This window comes from Bos indicus, chromosome 1 (genome assembly GCF_029378745.1).
Source record: "Bos indicus isolate NIAB-ARS_2022 breed Sahiwal x Tharparkar chromosome 1, NIAB-ARS_B.indTharparkar_mat_pri_1.0, whole genome shotgun sequence".
In the NCBI taxonomy this organism is placed as follows: Eukaryota; Metazoa; Chordata; class Mammalia; order Artiodactyla; family Bovidae; genus Bos; species Bos indicus.
Genome location: NC_091760.1, coordinates 144,891,272 through 144,913,786, shown reverse-complemented (window position 1 = coordinate 144,913,786; position 22,515 = coordinate 144,891,272). Strand labels below are relative to the sequence as shown.

The 22,515-nt window shown below is 50.5% G+C and overlaps 3 protein-coding genes across 4 annotated transcripts in view; all 3 read left to right on the top strand.

Moving 5' to 3' along the window:
- The window catches only part of TSPEAR (thrombospondin type laminin G domain and EAR repeats), a 164,217-nt gene that overhangs the window by 78,186 nt on the left and 63,516 nt on the right, over positions 1-22,515 (top strand). The window contains exon 2 of the mRNA XM_019963333.2: positions 5,086-5,306. Coding sequence (XP_019818892.2) covers positions 5,086-5,306 — 221 coding nt within the window. The remainder of the gene's footprint in view (positions 1-5,085; positions 5,307-22,515) is intronic.
- Positions 9,928-12,689, top strand: LOC109560961 (keratin-associated protein 10-8-like). Its single transcript, XM_070795954.1, has one exon. It carries the CDS (start codon positions 12,025-12,027, stop codon positions 12,664-12,666), a length of 642 nt encoding a protein of 213 aa, XP_070652055.1. The 5' UTR covers positions 9,928-12,024; the 3' UTR covers positions 12,667-12,689.
- On the top strand, positions 18,464-21,639 carry LOC109560906 (keratin-associated protein 10-8-like). 2 transcript variants are annotated; one of them, XM_070795929.1, is made up of 3 exons: positions 18,464-21,134; positions 21,192-21,252; positions 21,364-21,639. In XM_070795929.1, the coding sequence occupies exons 1-3, from the start codon at positions 20,589-20,591 to the stop codon at positions 21,558-21,560; spliced, it is 804 nt and encodes a 267-aa protein (XP_070652030.1). In that variant the 5' UTR covers positions 18,464-20,588; the 3' UTR covers positions 21,561-21,639. The 2 variants fall into 2 exon arrangements, with proteins under 2 accessions (XP_070652030.1, XP_070652026.1); XM_070795925.1 differs by having other exon boundaries at positions 18,464-21,100; positions 21,176-21,639.

Sequence of the window (22,515 nt, the reverse complement as noted above, 5' to 3'; positions counted from 1 at the left end):
TACCTGTGCTCTACAGTAATGCCTTGTTGTTTATCCATGTTACATACAATAGTTTGCATCTGCCAATCCCAAACTCCCAATCCTTCCCTCCCCCACCCCACTTCTTGGCAACGGCAGATCTGTTCTCTGTGTGCCTGTCTGTTTCTATTTTGCAGATAAGTTCATTTGTGTTATACACCAGGTTCCATATATAAATGACAGCATATGGTATTGTCTTTGTGTGATTTTCTCCGCCTCGTATAATACTCTCTAGCTTCACCCATGTTGCTGCAAATGGCATTAATTCATTCTTTTTTATGGCTAATATTCCATTGTGTATATGTGCCACATCTTCTGCTCAGCTCTCGATGGATGTGTAGGTTGTTTCTGGGCTCCATCTGTATACTTTTTCCTGTTTCCTTTTTTAACCAGTGTAATAGGGGGAAAATGATACCTTGTCGCTATTTAATTTGCTTTTGTCTGACTGATTAGGCTGTTTGGGCTGTTTCTTTCTCAGGTTGCCTGCCTTTGGGGCAACAACTGTTCTCACATTTTCCTTGCTGATGTCCTGGGTGTCTTGCTCCTGAGGTGTGTTAACTCCTTGTCAGTTTTAAATCCTGCCCAGGCTCCGTTCTGTGAATACGGCATGGCCCGTGGTGTCCTTTCTTGGGCAGACATTCTTGTTTTGATGTGAGCAGATGATCCAGCTTCCTTCTGATGGTTTGTGTCTAGTCTTGAGAAACCTTCCTTAACCTCAGGTCACAAAGACAGCCCACAACCTCTTGCTCTAACTTGGAGGTCCCACTTCCCACCCTGCCTGGAGCTGACTCTGTGTGCCCTGTTCAGGGAGGAATGGGCCTGGGTTTTTCTCTCTGCTGAGCCCCAACTTTCCCATCACCACCCGCAGGTCAACCATCCCTCCTTACTAACTATACCTCCACGGTGCCTGAACTGCTGTCATCCTGCCCAGCGGTGTCTGAGCTCTTGGCTCACCCCATCACTGGTCCATCTGCCTCTCCTTGGGCCCAAACTGGACTCTCTGTTGCTAGGGCAGTCTGGTCAGTCTCACTGCCCTGCAGGGACCCCTAATTCTTGGAAATGAATTTGTTCCTAGTCCCTGAGCTCCCAGTGAACTCAATGAAATCCAGAGTGAAGAGGACCTTATTGGCTGTGTGGTCTCCCTCCCTCCCCACCTCTAATGGAGGGGCCATCTCAGAGACCATCTGAAGCTGGCCTGTGGCTCACACCTGGGCATCCAACAAAGGCAGTTGTTCCTCGCCGCCCCCAGCCAATGAATAACCTCAGTCTTCACGGTCCCTGTACAGGAGGCCTCCCTAGGGGACTATTCTTGGGCATGAGGAGCCTGGCTTCTGGCCAGAAACGCTTTGCATGCTCTCTCGGCCAACCTCAGGCCTCCCCATAGGCCTCCCCAGGATGCTGCCCTGTCCAGGCTCGGGACACAGCCAGGCACGGCCATCCTGGAGGGAGCTCTGCGTCCCCAGCCCCGGGCCTCCTCTCAGACCTCCTGTGAAAACGCTTCCACACACCAGCCCTTCCTTCCGCTCCCTCTCCAGCCCCAGGGCTCATTCTGCAGGAGGCTTTTGTCCCAGGGTCCCTGCCCTGGCCCCAGTGGGCACCCTTCCAGGGGAAGATAGGGTTTTGCTTTCTGCCTTGTCTGTTGCTGTGATCAGCTCCTCCAGCCCCAGGTCACTCAACTCTTTCTTCAGCTGCGCTGAGTACCCGACAGGGCCGGTCACCACCCTCCCATCTTACAGACGAGGCAATTGAGGCTCAGAAGGTGCAGTGAGTCAATCGTGGGCCAGGTCTTAGGAGGCTGAGGTCGGGGTTAGGACCTATGTGTAGCCAGCTTTGAGTTCATCTCTCTGCGGCTGCTACATCCTCTCTGCCAAATTATGAGCACCTGGGACAACTGTTTATTTTGGAAACTGGCATTTCAAGGAGCTTTTGTGGAATAGAGGAAGACCACCCAAATAAGAACAAGACCCAAAGGAGAACAAGCCAGTCTATTCCATGCTGGCTCCAGCAGGTGGTCTGCCACCACAACTGGCTTTGGCAGAGGCTCAGGCACAGACTGGAGTGGACAGAAAGGCCTGGGTGTGGTCTGATGGAGGCTCTTGGTGTGGGAAGCGGGGTGGACCAGAGCTGTGCCCATGTGCCTGGGTCAAGGAGCAGGTCTGGTTTTCTCTGTGTGGCCCTAAACTGGACCTGGGGACAAATGTTAGGGAGCTGGTGGTCACTGGCCATGTTCTGGGCAGTGCAGAGGCTGTGGGCAGGCTTCCAGGCTGGTCACTGTCGAGATTGTAGGACAGAACCTCTCTATGGCTTGGCCATTTTCCATCTGTGTGTCCAGCCTCCCAGGAGGTGCTGGTGACCATGCCACATCTGTTAGAGTTATCTTGCTGGACTCCATCACTGCGTGTCCAAGCGTCCTTTGTGAACCCTGACCCTTATGAAATCAGTCACTCAGTGGTTCCTGCATCAGTGGGACTTCCCCAGGAAGATGAACACATCATCTCTTTAACCTGCAGAACCCTCGGTAGGGCGGGGGTGTGGATGAGGCGCAGAGAGAGAGAGCCTGTGTGGACAGAGGCCTGCCAGGGCAGAGGCTGCACTGTGGGTAGTGGAGTGGTGTGGGGGAGGGTACCAGGAAGAGGCTGTCTCGGTTAACAATGGAGGGAGAGGCTTGACCTGGGATTAGTGCAATCCAGGTCTCCCTAGTTGCCGTGCCTAGGGCTTGGCCAGGTCAAGTCATGTCCTGGCAGCTGGGTGGCCTGCCTGGTGGAGGGCCCATATTTCCTAAAGGAGGGGCTGGACCCCTGTGGGGCCACAGCTGAAACCTTGACAGTGGGCCCACAGCCAGGCAGGGCCCGTGTACCCTGTGTCTCTCATTTTGGGGGTGAATTTAGGGTAAGCAGTGTTCACTTACAGCCCCAGGCTCTCCAGGGGCCCTGCCCAGACACAACCTCACCCCTCACCTGGGCAGCCCAAGGCCGGGGTCAGGATCCGGCTCTCGAAACAGACTCCCCTCCACCTCCGACCCTGGCATCTGTCTGGGAGCCCTGACCCTGACACACACAGCCAATGTTCCTGCTCTCGACGTTCGGGTACATCAGAGCCCAAGCCACGAGTAGTGTAGTTTGCAGCATGCGTGCTTTCCGAAGTGAAGCCCCCTACCCTGCGCCGCCTCTCATGTCCAGTGGTGGAAATGACAACTGTGACCTGCCCTCCCATCACAGAGCAGCATCCATCCCTCCCTCACCACATCGCCTGTCTGCCCTCCCAGACCCTGCTCAGGCCGCCGCATCCCTGGATCCCAAGTATTGCTGCCCAGCTGGCATGAGCCTCAAATCGGTGTCCAGCCTGCCTTCAGTCCCCGCACCCTCGGGCACGTCCACACCCAGTGGGCGCCTCCAGACACACAAGGATGCCCCTTGGCCCTCTCCAGGAGGACGTCAGCATCCCTGGCTGTGCCCCAGGCTTGAGGGCCCTTAACTCTGAAACTTGTTGAGCACTGGGGGTGGGACAGTGTGGTCTGGTTTTAAGAGTCCAAGTTCCTTGCTTATTGAGGCCACCCAGTTTCCCTGTTAGTAAGAATTTCCTGCCTTCTGGGTAGAATCCCTCTGTTCTCTGGACCTCGCCCCTCGCCCCACCCACCCTGGTCTGCTCTGGTCCCTCTCACCGCTGACCTTCCACGTTTTGTGCTCTGACTTTGAGTGGCTGTCACCCACAATGCAGGAGACCCCGGTTCAATTCCTGGGTCGGGAAGGCCTGCTGGAGAAGGGATAGGCTACCCACTCCAATATTCTTGGGCTTCCCTTGTGGATCAGCTGGTAAAGAATCTGCCTGCAATGCGGGAGACCTGGATTTGATCCCTGGGTTGGGAAGATCCCCTGGAGAAGGGAAAGGCTACTCACTCCAGTATTCTGGCCTGGAGAATTCCATGGACTGTATAGTCCATGGGGTTCCAAAGAGGCAGACACAATTGAGCGACTTTCACTTCACTTCACTCCTCTCTTCTCTGGACTCAGTGTTTTTCCTCTGAACTGGTTTGGAGAGACCTTTTCCTTCCTAAATCCCCTTAATTTAATGGAGAAAACATGCTCCTTGTCTTCTGCTTCATCTACCCTGTTTGTGACACCCCGCCCCTGGGAGCTTCCACAAAGCCCCCTCTGGTCACCCTCTGGGGCTGTGCAGAGGGCAGGGGCAGCCTTGGGGCGGGTGGGGCTGGGCCTGAGTGTGGTGGGAGTGCACTGGGGGCGTCCTTTCCTCTTATGGCCGCAGCCCTGCTGACTTGCTGACCCATCCCTGTAGTGCCCTGACCGCTAGCTCCATGTCAGGCTCAGGCCTCCTAGCAGAACCGCCAGGCCCCGAGGGAGACAGCTCTGGGGAGGGCTTTTCATTCTCACGGGCCTGTGTCTTATCCCAGCCATGACCTGACACATGGCAGCCAAGTCTGGAAGGGTCCAAGGGGCAGCCGTGGGCTCTGCCCCGAGCCAGTCCTTCCCTCCCACTGTGGGGCCAGGGGGTGGTGGGGTTGACACGACCCCCACTGCTAGTCACAGGTGCTCACCCGGCTCCCCACTGTCCTTTCCTACCATCTGGCCTTGGGTATATTTTGTCTGATGACCTTGAACTTCAGAACAGGAGCCCGCCTGCTCCTCTACAGCGTGTGGAGGAGGCAGTGCCCAGGCCGGGGTGAGTCCAGGTCTTGTCAGGTGCCCGCTCTCCAGCAGCACAGGTAACCTCACAGACGGCTCTGCAGGGCACGGATGTGGCCCCTGCCGCATCCAGACCCGGATGCTTCCCACGTGGGAGCCTGTCTCCTGGGCACCTGGGGCTAGGCAGGGACTTACTTGACCTCCAGCTGACCTCCAGCAGGGCCAGCACAGCGCCTGGCAGTCGGAGGACAGGGTGGAGCTGTGGGGAGGAGAGGTCACAGCAGACTCACTGGGTTGTAAGCTCTCCGTGCCTCTGTCTGCTCACTGGTTAGAGGGAAGTTGTGACACTCAGCTTGCAGGGCTCTTGTGATGATGCTGCAGTCACACCTGGGCACCCTGTAACCCACCTATAATTTCCTTGACACAGACCTGCGGCCCCTGGATGTGCTGGCAGAGGCGGTCCCTCCCGATGGCTCTGCAGTCGGGGTCAGGGTGATGCAAGTCCAAGGTGCACGAGGACTCCAGCTCTCAGCCGCCGCGCCCCGTGCCCTGAGCTTCCCTGCCTCGAGGATTTTCTTCAGATGTGATCTCTTCCCGGAGGAATTTTCCATCGTTGTGACCTTGAAAGTCCCCAGCCTCCCCCCTAAGGTCAGTGACTCCTCCTGCTCTACCTGTAGAATGACCCCGTGCCTTTGCATGTTCCCAGTGCCAGAGTGTGCAGGGTGTTCTTGCCTGGGGAATCCCAGGGACGGCGGGGCCTGGTGGGCTGCCATCTATGGGGTCGCATAGAGTCGGACACGACTGAAGGACTTAGCAGCAATGCCAGAGTGTGCAGAGGGCATGACTGGCCCATCAAGAGGTCAAGAACGGCTGGCCTTGGTAGGTATTGAGGTGCCCATTGCTGTGAGTGTGCAGGCAGAGCCCGTGTGACTGTCACCAAGGGTCCGCATAGCAACTGTAACTTTCTGGTGTCCTGAGCTGTCAAAGGCGAGAGATGATGCCACAGTTTTTGGTTTGACATCCTTTGGCAGGAAATGTGAACAGAATAACAAAACATACCCTTCTGGGGTCTGCTTACCTGAGATTTGCAGTCCCATCCACCCCAGATCCAGCTAACATCCCCACCCTCTCCTGCCAGGACAGGAGCGCTCTGGAAGGTTCCGCAGGGTCCAGGAGAGAGGCACTTGCTAGGCATGCGACCCATCTCTCACGTTCCAAGTCAGGATTCTCCATCTTCTCATAGCAGTATCCGTGCGGGCTCAGTCGTATCCGACTCTTTATGACCCCATGGACTGTAGCCCACCAGGCTCCTCTGTCTATGGGATTTTCCAGGGAAGAATACTGGAGTGGGTTGCCATTTCCTCCTCCAGGAGATCTTCCCCACCTAGGGATTGAACCCACGTCTCCTGTGTCTCCTGCATTGGCAGGTGGACGCTTTACCACTGAGCCACCTGGAAAGCCCCATCCTTCCATAACCGAGACTCTCGCTGTGAACTCTGTCAACTGTGAGTCCATCCTGATACTCCCTAGGGACTTCTGCTCGCGCATCCTCTCTGCTTTCATTCCATGAAATCTACCTGCAAACCCATCTGCTGAGTTTTCAGCTCCAGCCATTGCGTTTTCAGTACTGTAATTTCCATTGTCTTCTGTTTTATGTAATTCCAGTTCTCAGGTAAAAGTCTTTGTCATGTCAGCTACTTTCTTGAACAAGATCCAACCCACGGGTCTCCCAGAAAATTGACTCCATCTCTTTATTTCCTGTGATTCTCAGTAACTTTTTAAAAATAGGTTTGTAGAGCTGTGATTCAGATATCTGAGGTGCACGTGTCTGGGGCATTGGGTGCAGTCAACCTCCAAGTGCAACCCTCACCACAGCCTGTTGTAGCTCATGCCTGTGACATGAGGGCTTCAGAAGGAAGCCCTTAGCCCATTGGCTCCCACCCTTCACCCCACAGTCCCCACCCCCAGCCCTAGGCAGCAACCCATTGACTTCACATTATCTTTGGGTTTGCCTGGACATTTCATAGCATGGAATCGTATAATATATGGTCTTTGTAACTGGCTTATGTAGTGTGTATTCAAGGTTCACCCATACTGTAGTATGTATCAGTGCTTCATCCCTTTTTGTGGCCATGCCATAGATTACTGTGAGGATATACCACATTTTGATCGCCCCATCTGTCATTGATGGACATTTGGCTTATTGCTGTCTTCTGGGTATTACGAATAATGCTACTATAAACATTCATGTATAAACATTTTTGTAGGGGCGTGGATTTTCATCTCTCTTGGGTATATACTTAGGAGTGGAGTTGATGGCTCTTACATCAATGGGTTAACATTTTAGAAACTGCCAGACTGTCTCACAAAGTCGCTGCACCATCTGACATCCCCACCAGCACTGGATGAAGCCTGCAGTTTCTCCACATCCTCCCCAACCCTTGTTGTTATCTGACTTCGTTATTCTAGTGACCTTTGTGGGCACGAAGCAGTATCTCACTGTGGCTTTGATTTCATTCCCCTGATGGGTAGCGATGGTGTGTGTTTTTACATGTGCATACTGGCCACTTATGCCTCTTCTTTGGAGGAATGTCTATTCAAGTCCTCTGCCTAGTTTTTGATTGGATTATTTGCCTTTTAAATTGTTGTGTTATGAGAGTTCTTTATATAAGAACTCTAGATATAAGTTCCTTGTGCTATATAGGATTTTCAAATATTTTCTCCCATTCTATGGACTGTATTTTCCCTTTCTTGATGGTCTCCTTTGAAGTACAAAATGTTTTAATTTTGAAGAAGTCGTATTTACCTTTTTTTTTGCTTGCTTCTACTTTTAAAGCCATATCTTAGAATCCAATGCCAAATCTGAGGACATGAAGATTTATCCCAAAGTTTTCTCTAATAGCTTTATAGAATTAGCTTTTTTAAAAAAACTTAAAAAAAATTTTTTTTCGGTTGTGCTGTCTTCATTGCTGACACAGAGGCACACAATTATGTATTGATTAGTTGATGAAAATGAGACCGGAGGCTCACAGGAACCAAAATCTTTCTTTCCCCAGAAGCAAAGGTCCAGTGTTTGTGGTAACTTTCTCAAACATAATAATGAGCATTAACTGTGGTTGGCTTTATACCTGCTATTTCACTTTTTTGTTCCTTATTTCACATCTTTTCATAATTGAGTTCCTCTTTGGGCTTCCCAGGTGGCTCAGTGGTAAAGAATCTGCCTGTCGCTGCAGGAGAGGCAGGTGCAGTCCCTTGGTCAGGAAGATCCCCTGGAGAAGGAAATGGCAACCCACTCCAGTATTCTTGTCTGGAAAATCCCATGGACAGAGGAGCCTGGTGGTCTACAGTCCATGGGGTTGCAAAAGAGTTGGATGCAACTTTGTGACTAAACAACAGCAACAAAAAATCCTCCTTTACTGTTTTTCTTTTAGTAAATATTTTCCAATATAGGGTTCTTTTAATGATTTTTACCCTATTTTTAAAATTTTCCCTTAGTGTTTGCTCTAGGGCCTACCATATATTTATTTAAGTTATCAGAATCAACTTCTGATTTATACTGACTCAATTCCAGCGATGTATGAAAACATTGCTCCATTTTATATATAACTCTAGTCCTTCCTATATTTTCTGTGGTCTTGCTGTTAAAATATTACACCTTACATGTTAAAATCAAATGATATGTGGTTATAATTACTACTTATTATACTTTTATGATTTTTTAAGAAGCTTAGAGAAGAAAGAAAAGCAATATATATTTAAAGCTTGTTCTATGCTCGGAGAAGGCAATGGCACCCCACTCCAGTACTCTTGCCTAGAAAATCCCAGGAACCGAGGAGCCTGGAAGGCTGCAGTCCATGGGGTTGCTAAGAGTCGGGCAAGACAGAGCGACTTCACTTTCACTTTTCACTTTCATGCATTGGAGAAAGAAATGGCAACCCACTCCAGTGTTCTTGCCTGGAGAATCCCAGGGATGGGGGAGCCTGGTGGACTGCCGTCTATGGGGTCGCACAGAGTCGGGCACGACTGAAGCGACTTAGCAGCAGCAGCAGCATGCTAACCTTTTTATTGTTTCTGGTTCTCTTCACTTCTTCCTGTGGATCTGAGTCATCATCTGCTGTTATTTCCTTTGCCCAGTATAGCTGTGCTCCCACGTATTGCCTTTCTGCTGATGTTGTCAAATATATTACATGTCTGTGAAGTGTATGCCCAACAATACATTACATACATATTGTTTTATACAATGCTTTATACATATATTATTTTAAATTGTGTTAAATCAATTAAGAGAAGGAATTAAAAAAGTGAATTTGTATTTTTTTTGTAATTACATAGTTACGTTTACTGCTGTTCTTTGTTTTTCCTGTGGATTAGAATTTCTGTCTGGTTACTGGCTTTTTAGTATTTTATAAGATGAATCAACTAATAACAAATTCTCTCTATTTTTATCTGGGAATATATTTTTCCTCCATGTATTAAAAATGCCTTGTTGTATATAGGATTATTGATTGACAGCTTATCAGTTCAGTTCAGTTGCTCAGTCGTGTCCGACTCTTTTCGACCCCATGAATCCCAGCACACCAGGCCTCCCTGTCCATCACCAATTCCCGGAGTTCACTCAAACTCATGTCCATAAAGTCAGTGATGCCATCCAGCATCTCATCCTCTGTCGTCCCCTTCTCCTCCTGCCCCCAATCCCTCCCAGCATCAGAGTCTTTTCCAATGAGTCAACTCTTCACATGAGGTGGCCAAAGTATTGGAGTTTCAGCTTCAGCATCAGTCCTTCCAATGAACACCCAGGACTTATCTCCTTTAGAATGGACTGGTTGGATCTCCTGCAGTCCAAGGGACTCTGAAGAGTCTTCTCCAACACCACAGTTAAAAAGCATCGATTTTTCGGCGCTCAGCCTTCTTCATAGTCCAACTCTCACATCCATACATGACCACTGGAAAAACCATAGCCTTGACTAGACGAACCTTTGTTGACAAAGTAATGTTTCTGCTTTTGAATATGCTATCTAGGTTGGTCATAACTTTCCTTCCAAGGAGTAAGCGTCTTTTTATTTTATGGCTGCAGTTACCATCTGCAGTGATTTTGGAGCCCCCAAAAATAAAGTCTGACATTGTTTCCACTGTTTCCCCATCTACTTCCCATGAAGTGATGGGACCAGATGCCATGATCTTTGTTTTCTGAATGTTGAGATTTAAGCCAACCTTTTCACTCTCCTCTTTCACTTTCATCAAGGGGCTCTTTAGCTCCTCTTCACTTTCTGCCATAACAGTGGTGTCATCTGCATATCTGAGGTTATTGATATTTCTCCCAGCAATCTTGATTCCAGCTTGTGCTTCTTCCAGCCCAGCGTTTCTCATGATGTTCTCTGCATATAAGTTATATAAGCAGGGTGACAATATACAGGCTTGCCGTACTCCTTTTCCTATTTCGAACCAGTCTGTTGTTCCATGTCCAGTTCTAGCTGTTGCTTCCTGACCTGCATACAGGTTTCTCAAGAGGCAGGTCAGGTGGTCTGGTATTCCCATCTCTTTCAGAGTTTTCCAGTTTATTGTGATCCACACAGTCAAAGGCTTTGGCATAGTCAATAAACAGAAATAGATGCTTTTCTGAAACTCTCTTGCTTTTTTTATGATCCAGTGGATGTTAGCAATTTGATCTCTGGTTCCTCTGCCTTTTCTAAAACCAGCTTGAACATCTGGAAGTTCACGGTTCACATATTGTTGAAGCCGGGCTTGGAGAATTTTGAGCATTACTTTACTAGTGTGTGAGATGAGTGCAATTGTGCGGTAGTTTGAGCATTCTTTGGCATTGCCTTTCCTAGGGATTGGAATGAAAACTAACAGTTTATACTTTGAGAATACCTGGTCCCATTGATTCTCGTCTCAGTTGTTTCCGATGGAAAGTCAGCTATAAGTCTTACTGGAATTCCCTTGTGAGTGACTCAGCATTTTTCTCCTTCTGCTTTTGAGATTTTCTCTAAGCTTTTGACTTTCAATGTATTTACTAGGATGTGTCTGTTTGTGACTCTTACTTGTGTGTCTTATTTGGAATTTCTTCAACCTCCTGGATGTGTAGATTAAAGTTGTTCAATACATTTATACAGTTTTAACATATTATTTCTTTAAGGTAATATTTCTCCATTGTTATCTGACTGCCATGCAGTCCTCCAGTAGAGTCCTCAGCCCCACCCATCAGAGGTCAGTGAAGGCTGGAACTTGAAAGCCCACTTGTCCCTGACAAGTCCTCTATGGAATCTGGGGGCTACCTGCAGACAAGGGCATCACCAAGGTCCTGCCCTTGCCCCTTCAGAGACTTGGAAGAATACAATGGCTGAAAAATGAGGACACACAGGGTCGTGGCCAGATGCCATTGTGCTCGCTAGGCCACAGCTGTGAACGGAGTACTGGAGACACAGTGTCCAGGTGTCCATGCACAAGGCTCACAGACAACCAGGCCCTCCTACTGACGTTCACTGTGACAGACTCCAGGACCTCAACCTGGTGAATGCCTACCGGTGGAAGGGGTCCTTGAGGGAGGAGATGTTGTTCTAATCAGCACCCAGGGCTGCAGGAGCCCCTGACATTGTCTGGACTGTGAGGAGAGGAGGAAGGTGTGAACATTAAGACTCTTTTGTGCAGCTTCTATAAAGGCTCAGGTGCAATGCAGCAAAAGGCAATTGCTCCAGTGGTCATTCTCTCTGGGCTAGCCTGCGTCTGCATCCGAGCCCTTCTCTGTGAGCCAGTCTCTGCCCCAGGAGGACACAGCCCCTCACATCTGACCCAGGGTTCACTCCTAGTAGACACAGGTCCCCTCACCTTCCATGATAACCAGCAGTATCAGCTCACAAAGTACAGCCTGCTCTGTCAGCTCACACCCTGCAGCCATGCCAGTGGGGCGTGGCCAGACGTGTCCACTCCTGAACACACCTCCCTTCTCTCAAAGCCCTGATTCTGGGGTTGGCTCTCGTCCCTTCCTTGGGACTAGAAGTTTTGTTTACAAGAGCAGCTGTTGTCCCCACTGGCACAGAGGGCCTTTGTTATCAGAAAGGTACCTGACTGCTACTGTCCTTGCAAAGGCATCAAAAGCTTTGCTATTACCTTGCCTCTGGAGACAAACATGGGCAGGATATCCCTGCCTCCACTCAGGAGCCTCACCAGCCAAAAGTATTTACAGTGACCAGTGCTGCCAAACAGAGCATGATACTAAACAAAAACAAGGAAGGAAAGACTTCATCAAGCTGTTGCCAGAACAACACACAGCACAGAGGAGAGGTATAAAGCTGGGCAGCTCTGGGAACTCACACACATACTCACTCACACTCACATCCTGACCCTCCTCCAGACCCACAAGCCCACAATGGCTTTCTCCACCCTGTCTGACTGTTCCAGTGACTTGACCTACAACAGCCGGGTCTGCCTGCCTGGGTCATATGACTCCTGCCCTGGGTCCTCCTGGCAGGTGGACGACTGTCCAGAGAGCTGCTGTGAGCCCCCCTGCTGTGCCCCCAGCTGCTGTGCTCCAGCCCCCCGCCTGACCCTCCTCTGTGCCCCAGTGAGCTGCGAGTGCAGCCCCTGCTGCCAGCCAGCCTGCAGCAGCTCCTGCCCAGCCTTGTGCTGCCAGCAGTCTAGCTGCCAGTCCGCCTGTTGCACCTCCTCCCCCTGCCAGCAGGCCTGCTGTGAGCCCGTCTGCTGCAGGCCTGTCAGCTGTACACCTGTCTGCTGCACACCTGTCTACTGCAGGCCCGTGTGCTGTGAGTCCTCCCCCTGCTCAGCCTCCTTGTGCTGCCAGCCCAACCCCTGCTCCTTGGTCAGTTGCAGACCTTCTTCCTCCCTGTCCCTCCTCTGCCGTCCTGTGTGCCGCCCCGCCTGCTGTGTGCCCACCTCCTCCTGCCAGCCCAGCTGCTGCCGCCCAGCCTCCTGTGTGTCCCTGCTCTGCCGGCCCACGTGCTCCCGCCCTGCTTGCTGCATCCCAACCTCGGCCCCAGAGCCGTGTTGCTGACCTGGCACATTGCCAACTCCTTCCAGGGCCAACGCTGGCTTTCATATGAAATTTCTGTGGCCTAGAGCCAAGTCTGGAGTCTCCTTCTGCCCCTGAATTTACTGTCAGCAGCGTGGGCTGGCTCCTGGTTCGCTCCAGGCCCTGAGTGTCAGCCAGCATGCGGCTCTCCATCCTTGTTGGTCATGGATTTTGTCCTGACCTAGGTAAGGGGTCTGCCTATTAACAAATAAAGTCATTGTCATGCCCCCTCTGTGCCTTGAGTGCATATCTCTTCAAACTCTGGGAAAGACCTTTGTTGTAGAGAGTGGTCCGGGCTGGTTTAGAAACCTGGCCTTGAGTTGTATCCAGGACTGTAACATCATCAGGCACGGCTAACCACGCCCTGCTACTCTCTGCCAGGGTGTCCTGAGGCCATAGTTCGACTGCAGCCTGCAGTCCAGAGTATCCTGCTCACCTGTAGACCCTGCATGAAGTGAGTGATGGGTGGCAGTGGGGCATATGTTCAGGCCCCAAGCTTGCACACTGGGAACATGGGGCTTCCCTAGGGACAAAGGAGACATTGTTTAGTAAACATCTGCCTTGAATATGTAAAGCTTACTCCAGAAACAGCTTCAGACAGGCTGGTGCCAGCCGTCCCCATGTGCCCTGGACAGGAGTGTGAGTGCTTCCCTCTGTGTGCGAAGGTCTGGATGGTGAGAGCCACATGCAGTGATGTTGGGAGCCTGTGTGAGTCAAGGTTCTCCAGAGAAAGAACCAATAAGACATGTGCACATATACAGAGATTGATGTTGAGGAGCTAGCTCACACAGTTTGGAGGCGGGCAAGACCCAAATCTGCAGGGTAAGCTTCCAGGGAAGAATTGGTGTTGCAGCTACAGATGACCAGCTGGTAGAATCTCTTCTCCTTGGGGGGGCCTCAGTCTGTTCTCAAGGTCTTCAACTCTTGGGTGTAGCCCACAACATTTTGTAAGGCAATCTGTTTTACTCCGAGTCCACTGATTTCAGTATTGATCTCATATAAGAAGCAACTGTGTCATGACATCCAGACATGTTTACCCAAATAACTGGGCAACGTGGCCTGGTCAGTTGACACTTGAAACTATCCATCACAGGGACCGACAGCCAAAGGCGATGGGCTATTTGGAAATGGCAGGTGCTCACTGGGTGATGCCCTCAGGAATTCAAGTATTAAGGCAGCTATCCCTTTTGGGAAATATGGGGAGGACGGACATACCTGGCCCTTTGGGACAGAGCTGAGTAGGCAGACATCTGTAGGGAAGTGTGAAGGGCCTTGGCTGGGGGCCTAAAATGAAATTGTGCCTATTATAATATGCATGCATGTGTGCTGAGTTGCCTCAAGTGTGTCTGAGTTCTGTGACCTAATTGGCTGTAAGCTGCCCGACTCTTCTGTCCATGAGCTTCTCCAGGCAAGAGTCAGGAGTGGGCCTCTGTGCCCTCCTCCAGGGCTTCTCCTGACCCAGGGGTCAAATCTGTGCCTGCTGCAGTTCTTGCTGGCAGGTAATTCCTTCACTGCTGAGCCGCAGGGGAAGCCCAGCTGTTATAATAGCCACATTCAAAGTGAAAAAAGACAGGTAGAGTGTATTTAATTACATTTTATTAAACCCAATACATGCAAAATGTTTAAAGACATGGGAATAGCAGACCACACTACCTGTCTCCTGAGAAACCTGAATGTGGGTCAAGAAGCACCGATTAGAACTAGATATGTAACAGTGGACTGGTTCCAAATTGGAAAGGAGTATCAAGGCTGTATATTGTCACCCTGCTTATTTAGCTTATATGCAGAGTACATCATGCAAAATGCCAGGTGGGATGAAGTACAAGCTGGAATCAAGATGGCTAGGAGAAATATCAACAAACTCAGCTATGCAGATGATACCACCCTTATGGCAGAAAGTGAAGAGAAACTAAAGAGCCTCTTGATGAAGGAAAGAGGAGAGTGAAAAATCTGACATGAAACTCAGCATTCAAAAAACTAAGATCATGGCATCTGGTCCCATCATTTCATGGGAAATAGATGGGGAAACAATGGGAACAGTGTCAGACTTTATTTTTTGGGCCTCCAAAAAAACTACAGATGGCTGTGATTTCATGACTGCCGCCATGAAATTAAAAGATGCTTGCTCCTTAGAAGAAAGGCTATGACCAACCTAGACAGCATATTAAGAAGCAGAGACATTACTTTGCCAACAGAGGTTTGTCTAGTCAAAGCTGTCGTTTTCCCAGTAGTCATGTACGTATGTGAGAGTTGGACTATAAAGAAGGCTGAGCACCAAAGAATTGGTGCTTTTGATCTATGGTGTTGGAGAAGACTCTTGAGAGTCCCTTGGACAGCAAGGACATCAAGCCTGAACATTCATTGGAAGGACTGATGCTAAAGCTGAAGCTCCAATACTGTGGCCACCTGATGCGAAGAGCTGGCTCATTAGACAAGACTCTAATGTTGGGAAAGACTGATGGCAAAAAGAGAAGCGGGTGGCAGAGGGTGAGATGCTTAGATAGCATCATAGACTCAGTGGGTATGAATTTGAACAAACTCTGGGAGATAGTGGAGGACAGAGGAACCTGGCATGCTGCAGTCCATAGGGTCACAAAGAATTGGACTTCACTTAGTGACTGATCAGCAACAACAATCCAAAAGCTTAGCATTTCAATACATCTGATATTAATGAAGTATCAGAACCTCACCAGGGTCACTGCCTGGGAAGGATCAGACTGTGTGTACCAACAGAACCCATCTCTCTGGCCATTTAGAATTTTCTTCCTTTTCTTCTCACCTCAGTTCAGTTCAGTCACTCAGTCGTATCCAACTTTTTGCTGCCCCATGAATCACAGCACGCCAGGCCTCCCTGTCCATCACCAACTCTCGGAGTTCACTCAAACTCATGTCCGTTGAGTCGGTGATGCCATCCAGCCCTCTCATTCTCTGTTGTCCCCTTCTCCTCCTGCCCCCAATCCCTCCAGGCATCAGGGTCTTTTCCAATGAGTCAACTCCTCACATGAGGTGGCCAAAGTATTGGAGTTTCAGCTTCAGCATCAGTCCTGCCAATGGACACCCAGGACTGATCTCCTTTAGGATGGACTGGTTGGATCTCCTTGCAGTCCAAGGGACTCTCAAGGGTCTTCTCCAACACCACAGATCAAAAGCATCAATTCTTTGGCGCTCAGCTTTCTTCACAGCAGTGGCATCCCACTCCAGTACTCTTGCCTGGAAAATCCCATGGATGGAGGAGCCTAGTAGGCTGCAGTCCATGGGGTCGCTAAGAATCAGACATGACTGAGCGACTTCATGTTCACTTTTCACTTTCATTCGTTGGAGAAGGAAATGGCAACCCACTCCAGTGTTCTTGCCTGGAGAATCCCAGGGACGGGGGAGCCTGGTGGGCTGCCGTCTATGGGGTCGCACAGAGTCGGACACGACTGAAGTGACTTAGCAGCAGCAGTAACTTCTCCCCTGGAAGGAAATGGCAACCCACTCCAGTATCCTTACCTGGAGAATCCCATGGACAGAGGAGCCTGATAGGCTATAGTCCATGGGGTTGCAAAGAGTCGGACACAACTGAGTGACTTTTTACTTTACTTTACTTTTCTTCACAGTCCAACTGTCACATCCATAGATGACCACTGGAAAAACCATAGCCTTGACTAGACGGACCTTTGTTGGCAAAGTAATATCTCTGCTTTTCAATATACTATCTAGGTTGGTCATAACTTTCCTTCCAAGGAGTAAGCGTCTTTTATTCTCACCTACACCTGCCCAATTCCCCATGTTCTCCTGTATGTTTCATCCTTGGCCATTTGTCTTCTTTCTTCCTGGTTTATGGTCTTAAGATTTTTTTCATCTGGACCATTTTTAAAGTCTTTATTGAATTTGTTGCCACATTGCTTCTTTTCTGTGTTTTGGTTTTTCTGGCTGAGGGGCGTGTGGGATCTTGGCCTCCTGACCAGGGACTGAACTCACACCCCATGCAGTGGAAGGCGGATCCTAAACCACTGGACCTCCAGGGGAGTCCCATCATTTGTCTTGTTTCTTTAAGTGTTTCTCCAAGAGGGAATCATGAATAGAGTGTTTTCCAAGCTCTTGCTTATGTGAAAATACACTGCTGTTCTCTTTACTTGAGAAAGATATAAGGGGCTTCCCAAGTGGCACTACTAGTAAAGACTTGGCCTGCCAATGTAGGAGAAAGATGTAATAATTTGAAAAAAGGAAAAATGAGCTTTAGTCCCCAGTGTTCCCCCAGAAGCTCTGTGTCTTTCACTGTTTGGTGGGAGAGGTCCGGGGTCTGCCTGGTAATAGTTCATTTCCAGACCAGACTGTCGGCCGTTTCTTCCTACCTGGAGATGGAGCTGCCCTTCATTCAGTTCATTTAAAAACTGCCAATTTGGAAAACTCAGCAGTGGCCACAGGACGGGAAAATGTTAGTTTTCATTCCAATCCCTAAGAAAGGCAATGCCAAAGAATACTCAAACTACCACACAACTGCACTCATCTCACACGCTAGCAAAATAATGCTCAAAATTCTCCAAGCCAGGCTTCAACAGTACATGAACTGTGAACTACCAGAGTTCACGCTGGTTTTAGAAATGGCAGAGGAGCCAGAGATCAAATTGCCAACATCTGATGGATCATCAAAAAAGCAAGAGAGTTCCAGAGAAGCATCTATTTCTTCTTTACTGACTATGCCAAAGCCTTTGACTGTGTGGATCACAATAAACTGTGGAAAATTCTGAAAGAGATGGGAATACCACACCACCTGACCTGTCTCTTGAGAAATCTGTGTACAGGTCAGGAAGCAACAGTTAGGACTAGACATGGAACAACAGACTGGTTCCAAATAGGGGAAAAAAATGCATCAAGGCTCTATATTGTTACCATGCTTATTTAACTTACATGCAGAGTACATCATGAGAAATACTGGGCTGGCTAAGCACAAGCTGGAATCAAGATTGCTGGGAGAAATATCAATAACCTCAGATATGCAGATGACATCACCCGTATGGCAGAAAGTGAAGAAGAACTAAGGAGCCTCTTGATGAAAGATAAAGAGGAGAGTGAAAAGGTTGGCTTAAGCTCAACATTCAGAAAACAAAGATCATGGCATCTGGTCCCATCACTTCATGGCAAATAGATGGAGAAACAGTGGAAACAGTGGCAGACTTGATTTTTTAGGGAGCTCCAAAATCACTGCAGATGGTGACTGCAGCCATTAAATAAAAAGACGCTTATTTCTTACAAGAAAAGTTATGACCAACCTAGAAAGCATATTGAAAAGCAGAGACGTTACTTTGCCAACACAGGTCTGTCTGGTCTATGGTTTTTCCAGTAGTTGTGTGTGGTTGTGAGAGTTGGACCATAAAGAAAGCTGAGCGCTGAAGAATTGATGTTTTTGAACTGTGGTGTTGGAGAAGATTCTTGAGAGTCCCTTGGACTGCAAGAGATCTAACCAGTCCATCTTAAAGGAAATAAGTCCTGAATGTTCATTGGAAGGACTGATGCTGAAGCTGAAACTCCAATCCTTTGGCCACCTGATGCAAAGAGCTGACTCATTTGAAAAGACCCTGATGGGGGAAAGATTGAAGGAAGGAGGAGAAGGGGATGACAGAGGATGAGGTGGTTTGATGGTATCACTGACTCAATGGACGTGAGTTTGAGTCAACTCCAGGAGTTGGTGATGGACAGGGAGGCCTGACGTGCTGCAGTCCATGGGTCACAGTCAGACATGACTGAGTGACTGAACTGAACTGACTGAATGTATGTTTACGGTGGGCTCTAAAAATCCAGTGCTCTTGAATTCATGAGGCTCTTCCAGTCCAAACACATACAGCTTGGTGGGCTCAGCTCAGAGTGGTTCGTGTTCAGTCCTGTCTACTGTTCTGTCCTAGCTCTTCCTTCTTCCTTGTTAGCAACTGAGCGGTCACGTTTGGTGTCAGCGAAACACATGGTCTGTTTATTACATTTTCTCTCATCATATTTGGGGATTTATGCTTTACATCTTTTGGGCTTCCCTTGTGGCTGGCTGGTAAAGAATCTGCCTGCAATGTGGGAGACCTGGGTTTGATCCCTGGGTTGGGAAGATCCCCTGGAGAAGGGAAAGGCTACCCACTCCAGTATTCTGGCCTGGAGAATTCCTTGGACTGTATAATCTATGGGGTCACAAAAAGTCAGACATGACTGAGCAAATTTCACTACACTCTGTTGGAATAAGTAGCACCTTACTCTAGTATTCCTGCCTGGAGAATCCCATGGACAGAGGAACCTGGCAGGCTACAGTCCATGGGGTCACAAAGAGTCAGACACGACTGAGCCCCTGAGCAAGCCTGCATACTTTACCTCTGTGGAGTGGAGGAAGTAGCAGTGTTTGTGCCAAACCACAGAGTTGATTTTCTGTGGTGTTAATTTTGCTGCTTCCCGCCTCTGTTGTAAATTTTCAGCTCAGCTGCCTGGTGCTAAGCTTCCCTGGACACGTACTTCCTTCTGCGAGTAGCACTGAAGTTGGCCTGGGGGAGGCCTGGCTAAGAGCCTCGATCCTATACACAGACAGCTGGCTTCCAGTCCCAGTCCTGAGACTTTGGGCTGTGTGACCTGGACATGGTTGCTTAACTTCTCTGTGCCTGGGCTTCCTCACCTACTTACAGAAACTTCCTTGCTCAGTGGATGTGAAATCAAGTGACTTGGCAGGTGTAGAGCATTCAGCTCACCACCTGGCCTAGAACAGGTGCTCAGACAGTGTCATCTGACCCCACAGCCATGGTCAGGGCCACCGTGATGACCACTGCCTAGATGTCACTGTCTTCCCCAGAGTCAGCCCTTGCTGACTTGCTGTTCCAGGCTCCCTGGGACCACATCTTCTTGTATCCACAAGGAAAACCAACTCTTCCCTGAGCTTTACTTCTGGGTGTTGCCTCGGGTCCTCGAGTCTCCACTGCTCACACGCGGTTCTCCAGGAGGAGGCCCTCCCTCTCTCTGGGTCTTTCAGGACATTCCCCTTGAGGAAGGCAGGCCAGGGGGGCAGATTGCTCAGATGAGAAGTGTGTGGTGCACAGGGTGTGCTGTGAGCAGTTGGGTCTGGGTGAAATGTTGATGCACGCGGCCCCTGACTCAGACACCTGTGAGCGCTGCTCCCCGAAATCTCCTAACAGACTCCACGTATGACCACGCTCCGTTAACGCTCGTCTCAGGCACACTGGCTGGGCTGCAGGGGACTGGATGTCCCTGTCACCATGCTTCCTGCCGGCAGAGCAGCTGCTGGGGGTGAGTGCCAGGATCTCGCAGCCCCTGCTGAACACGACTCTCACCTGGTTGCATGGTCACATCCCCTGGACCACTTGCATTTTACAGACGTGCACATGTCACATTACACCTAAGTTTAAAAATGCGTAAAACTCAAAATATTATTAAAAGTACTGCACCTCAAACAGAGGAGAGCTCAACATCTAAATTCACCAATTTAGAGAGATGATCACCTCTAAACCTCACTCAACATTGTTCCTGTTGTTCAGTCGCTCAGTCGTGTCCCACTCTTCGTGGCCCCATGGACTATACAGCACAGCAGGCTTCCCTGTCCTTCACCATCTCCCAGAGCTTGCACAAACTCATGTCCATTAAGTCAATGATACTATGTAACCAACTCGTCCTCTGTTGTCCCCTTCTCTTCCTGCTTTAATCTTGCCCAGCATCAGGGTCTTTTCTAATGAGTCAGCTCTTTGAAACAGTGGCCAAAGGATTGGAGCTTCAGCTTCATCATCAGTCCTTCCAATGAATATTCAGGGTTCATTTCATGTAGGATCTTACCTAGATATTTTCTATATCTTTTCTGGAGCCAAAGGAGAAATGGAAAAACATCCTGCAACATGGGATATTTACGCTCACAGGTTTAATGAGTGAAAACTATTGTGGAAACTATGCCAGCACTAATGAGGGCCTCCTTCAGCCAGCTGTCAACCTCAACAAGGAAGGGAGGGCCTGGGAGTCTCCTGTGGGGACAACACAAGCCAACGGCCAGGTATAAAAGCCCTGCATCCCCAAGCACCTCACACACACAGCTCATACACTCACACACACACAAACCCTCCTCCAGCCCCACCACCTCCACCATGGCAGCCTCCACCCTGTCCGTCTGCTCCAGCGAGATGAGCTATGACTGTCCAGAGAGCTGCTGCGAGCCCCCCTGCTGTGCCCCCAGCTGCTGTGCCCCGGCCCACCGCCTGACCCTCCTCTGTGCCCCAGTGAGCTGCGAGTCCAGCCCTTGCTGCCAGCCAGCCTGCAGCAGCTCCTGCCCAGCCTCGTGCTGCCAGCAATCTAGCTGCCAGTCCTCCTGCTGCACCACCTCCCCCTGCCAGCAGGCCTGCTGTGAACCCGTCTGCTGCAGGCCTGTCTGCTGCAGGCCCGTCTGCTGCACACCTGTCTGCTGCAAGCCCGTCTGCTGTACACCTGTCTGCTGCAGACCCGTCTGCTGCAGGCCCGTCTGCTGCACACCTGTCTGCTGCAGGCCGGTCTGCTGTGAGGCCTCCCCCTGTTCTACCTCCTCATGTTGCCATCAGTCTAGCTGCCAGCCCTCCTGCTGCACCTCCTCTCCCTGCCAGCAGGCCTCCTGCGTGCCTGTCTGCTGCACCCCTGTCTGCTGCACGCCTGTCTGCTGCAGGCCCGTGTGCTGTGAGGCCTCCCCCTGCTCAGCCCCCTCGTCCTGCTGCAGACCCTCCACCTCTGTGTCCCTCCTCTGCCGCCCCGTGTGCCGCCCCGCCTGCTGTGTGCCCAAGTCCTCCTGCCAGCCCAGCTGCTGCCGCCCGGCCTCCTCCGTGTCCCTCCTCTGCAGGCCTGCATGCTCCCGCCCGGCCTGCTGCATCCCAACCTTGGCCCCGGAGGCCTGCTGCTGACCTGGCATGTGTCCCCAGAGCCAGCCGAGCTCAGGTTCCACCTGTGACTTGGTCTCTGTCCTGACCTGGGCTGGGTGGTTTCCCTCACTCAGGACAGGGTCCCCGATGTGTCCACTGTCCTGACTGACTGACCTCTCACTCCTGCCCCAGGAACCCCGACTTCACGGCTCCCTGGGGCTTCTGCCTCCCAGGAGTCGCCTCTAGCTGTCTCTGGGTCACCTGCCCCTCTACCCCTCCAGATCCTCTAGCTGGGTCACTTGGCCTCGATTTCCAACCAGTCAGTGCCCCATCAGGCACCTGGATAAATAAACTCACGTCATCACCTGATTGCTCCCTTCATGTGATCTCTGGTGGGTGGGTGCAGGGGTGGAAGGAAGCACACGATTGTGACCTGACACTAGTCTCCTCCAGCCAAAAGCGTTTCTGTTGGTAAACGAGTGTGTTAGTCACGCAGTTATGTCCGACTCTCTGAGACCCCATAGACTGTAGCCCACCAGGTTCCTCTGTCCATGGAATTCTCCAGGCAAGAATACTGGAGTGGGTTGCTATTCCCTTCTCCAGGGGATCTTCCTGACTCAGGGGTCGAACCTGGATCTCCTACGTTGCAGGCAGGTTCTTCACCGTCTGAGTCACCGGGAAAGCCCCGGCAGTAAGTGACTGAGACCCCAAAGGGCATTGGCCTGACCCTTCTGGACAGGGTCGCCAGGTGGGGCTCCTGCTTCTCCAGGAAGTCAGTGCCTGCTCAGGCCCTGGCCCGCAGCTGGTCCCCTGCAGACCTGTCATGGTCTAGGGGTTTCTCAGGCTCCCTGGACTGTTCCTGCCCACTTGAAACATATGGAACTGGCCCCTTGAGTCCGCTCCATGCGGATGACCTAAGGACCCCATGTGACACAACCTGTAGGTGGCTGGGGTCACCCCTTTTGGTCAGCCAGGGGGTCTGCACTTTTAGCAGAAA

Bases quoted from the DNA above. Each gene is read 5' to 3' on its own strand.
- LOC109560961 (XM_070795954.1), top strand. From the start codon at position 12,025: ATGGCTTTCTCCACCCTGTCTGACTGTTCCAGTGACTTGACCTACAAC.
- LOC109560906 (XM_070795925.1), top strand. From the start codon at position 20,589: ATGCCAGCACTAATGAGGGCCTCCTTCAGCCAGCTGTCAACCTCAACA. The intron at 21,101-21,175 runs GCCCGTCTGCTG...TGTCTGCTGCAG, and splicing joins TGCACACCTGTCTGCTGCAA to GCCGGTCTGCTGTGAGGCCT.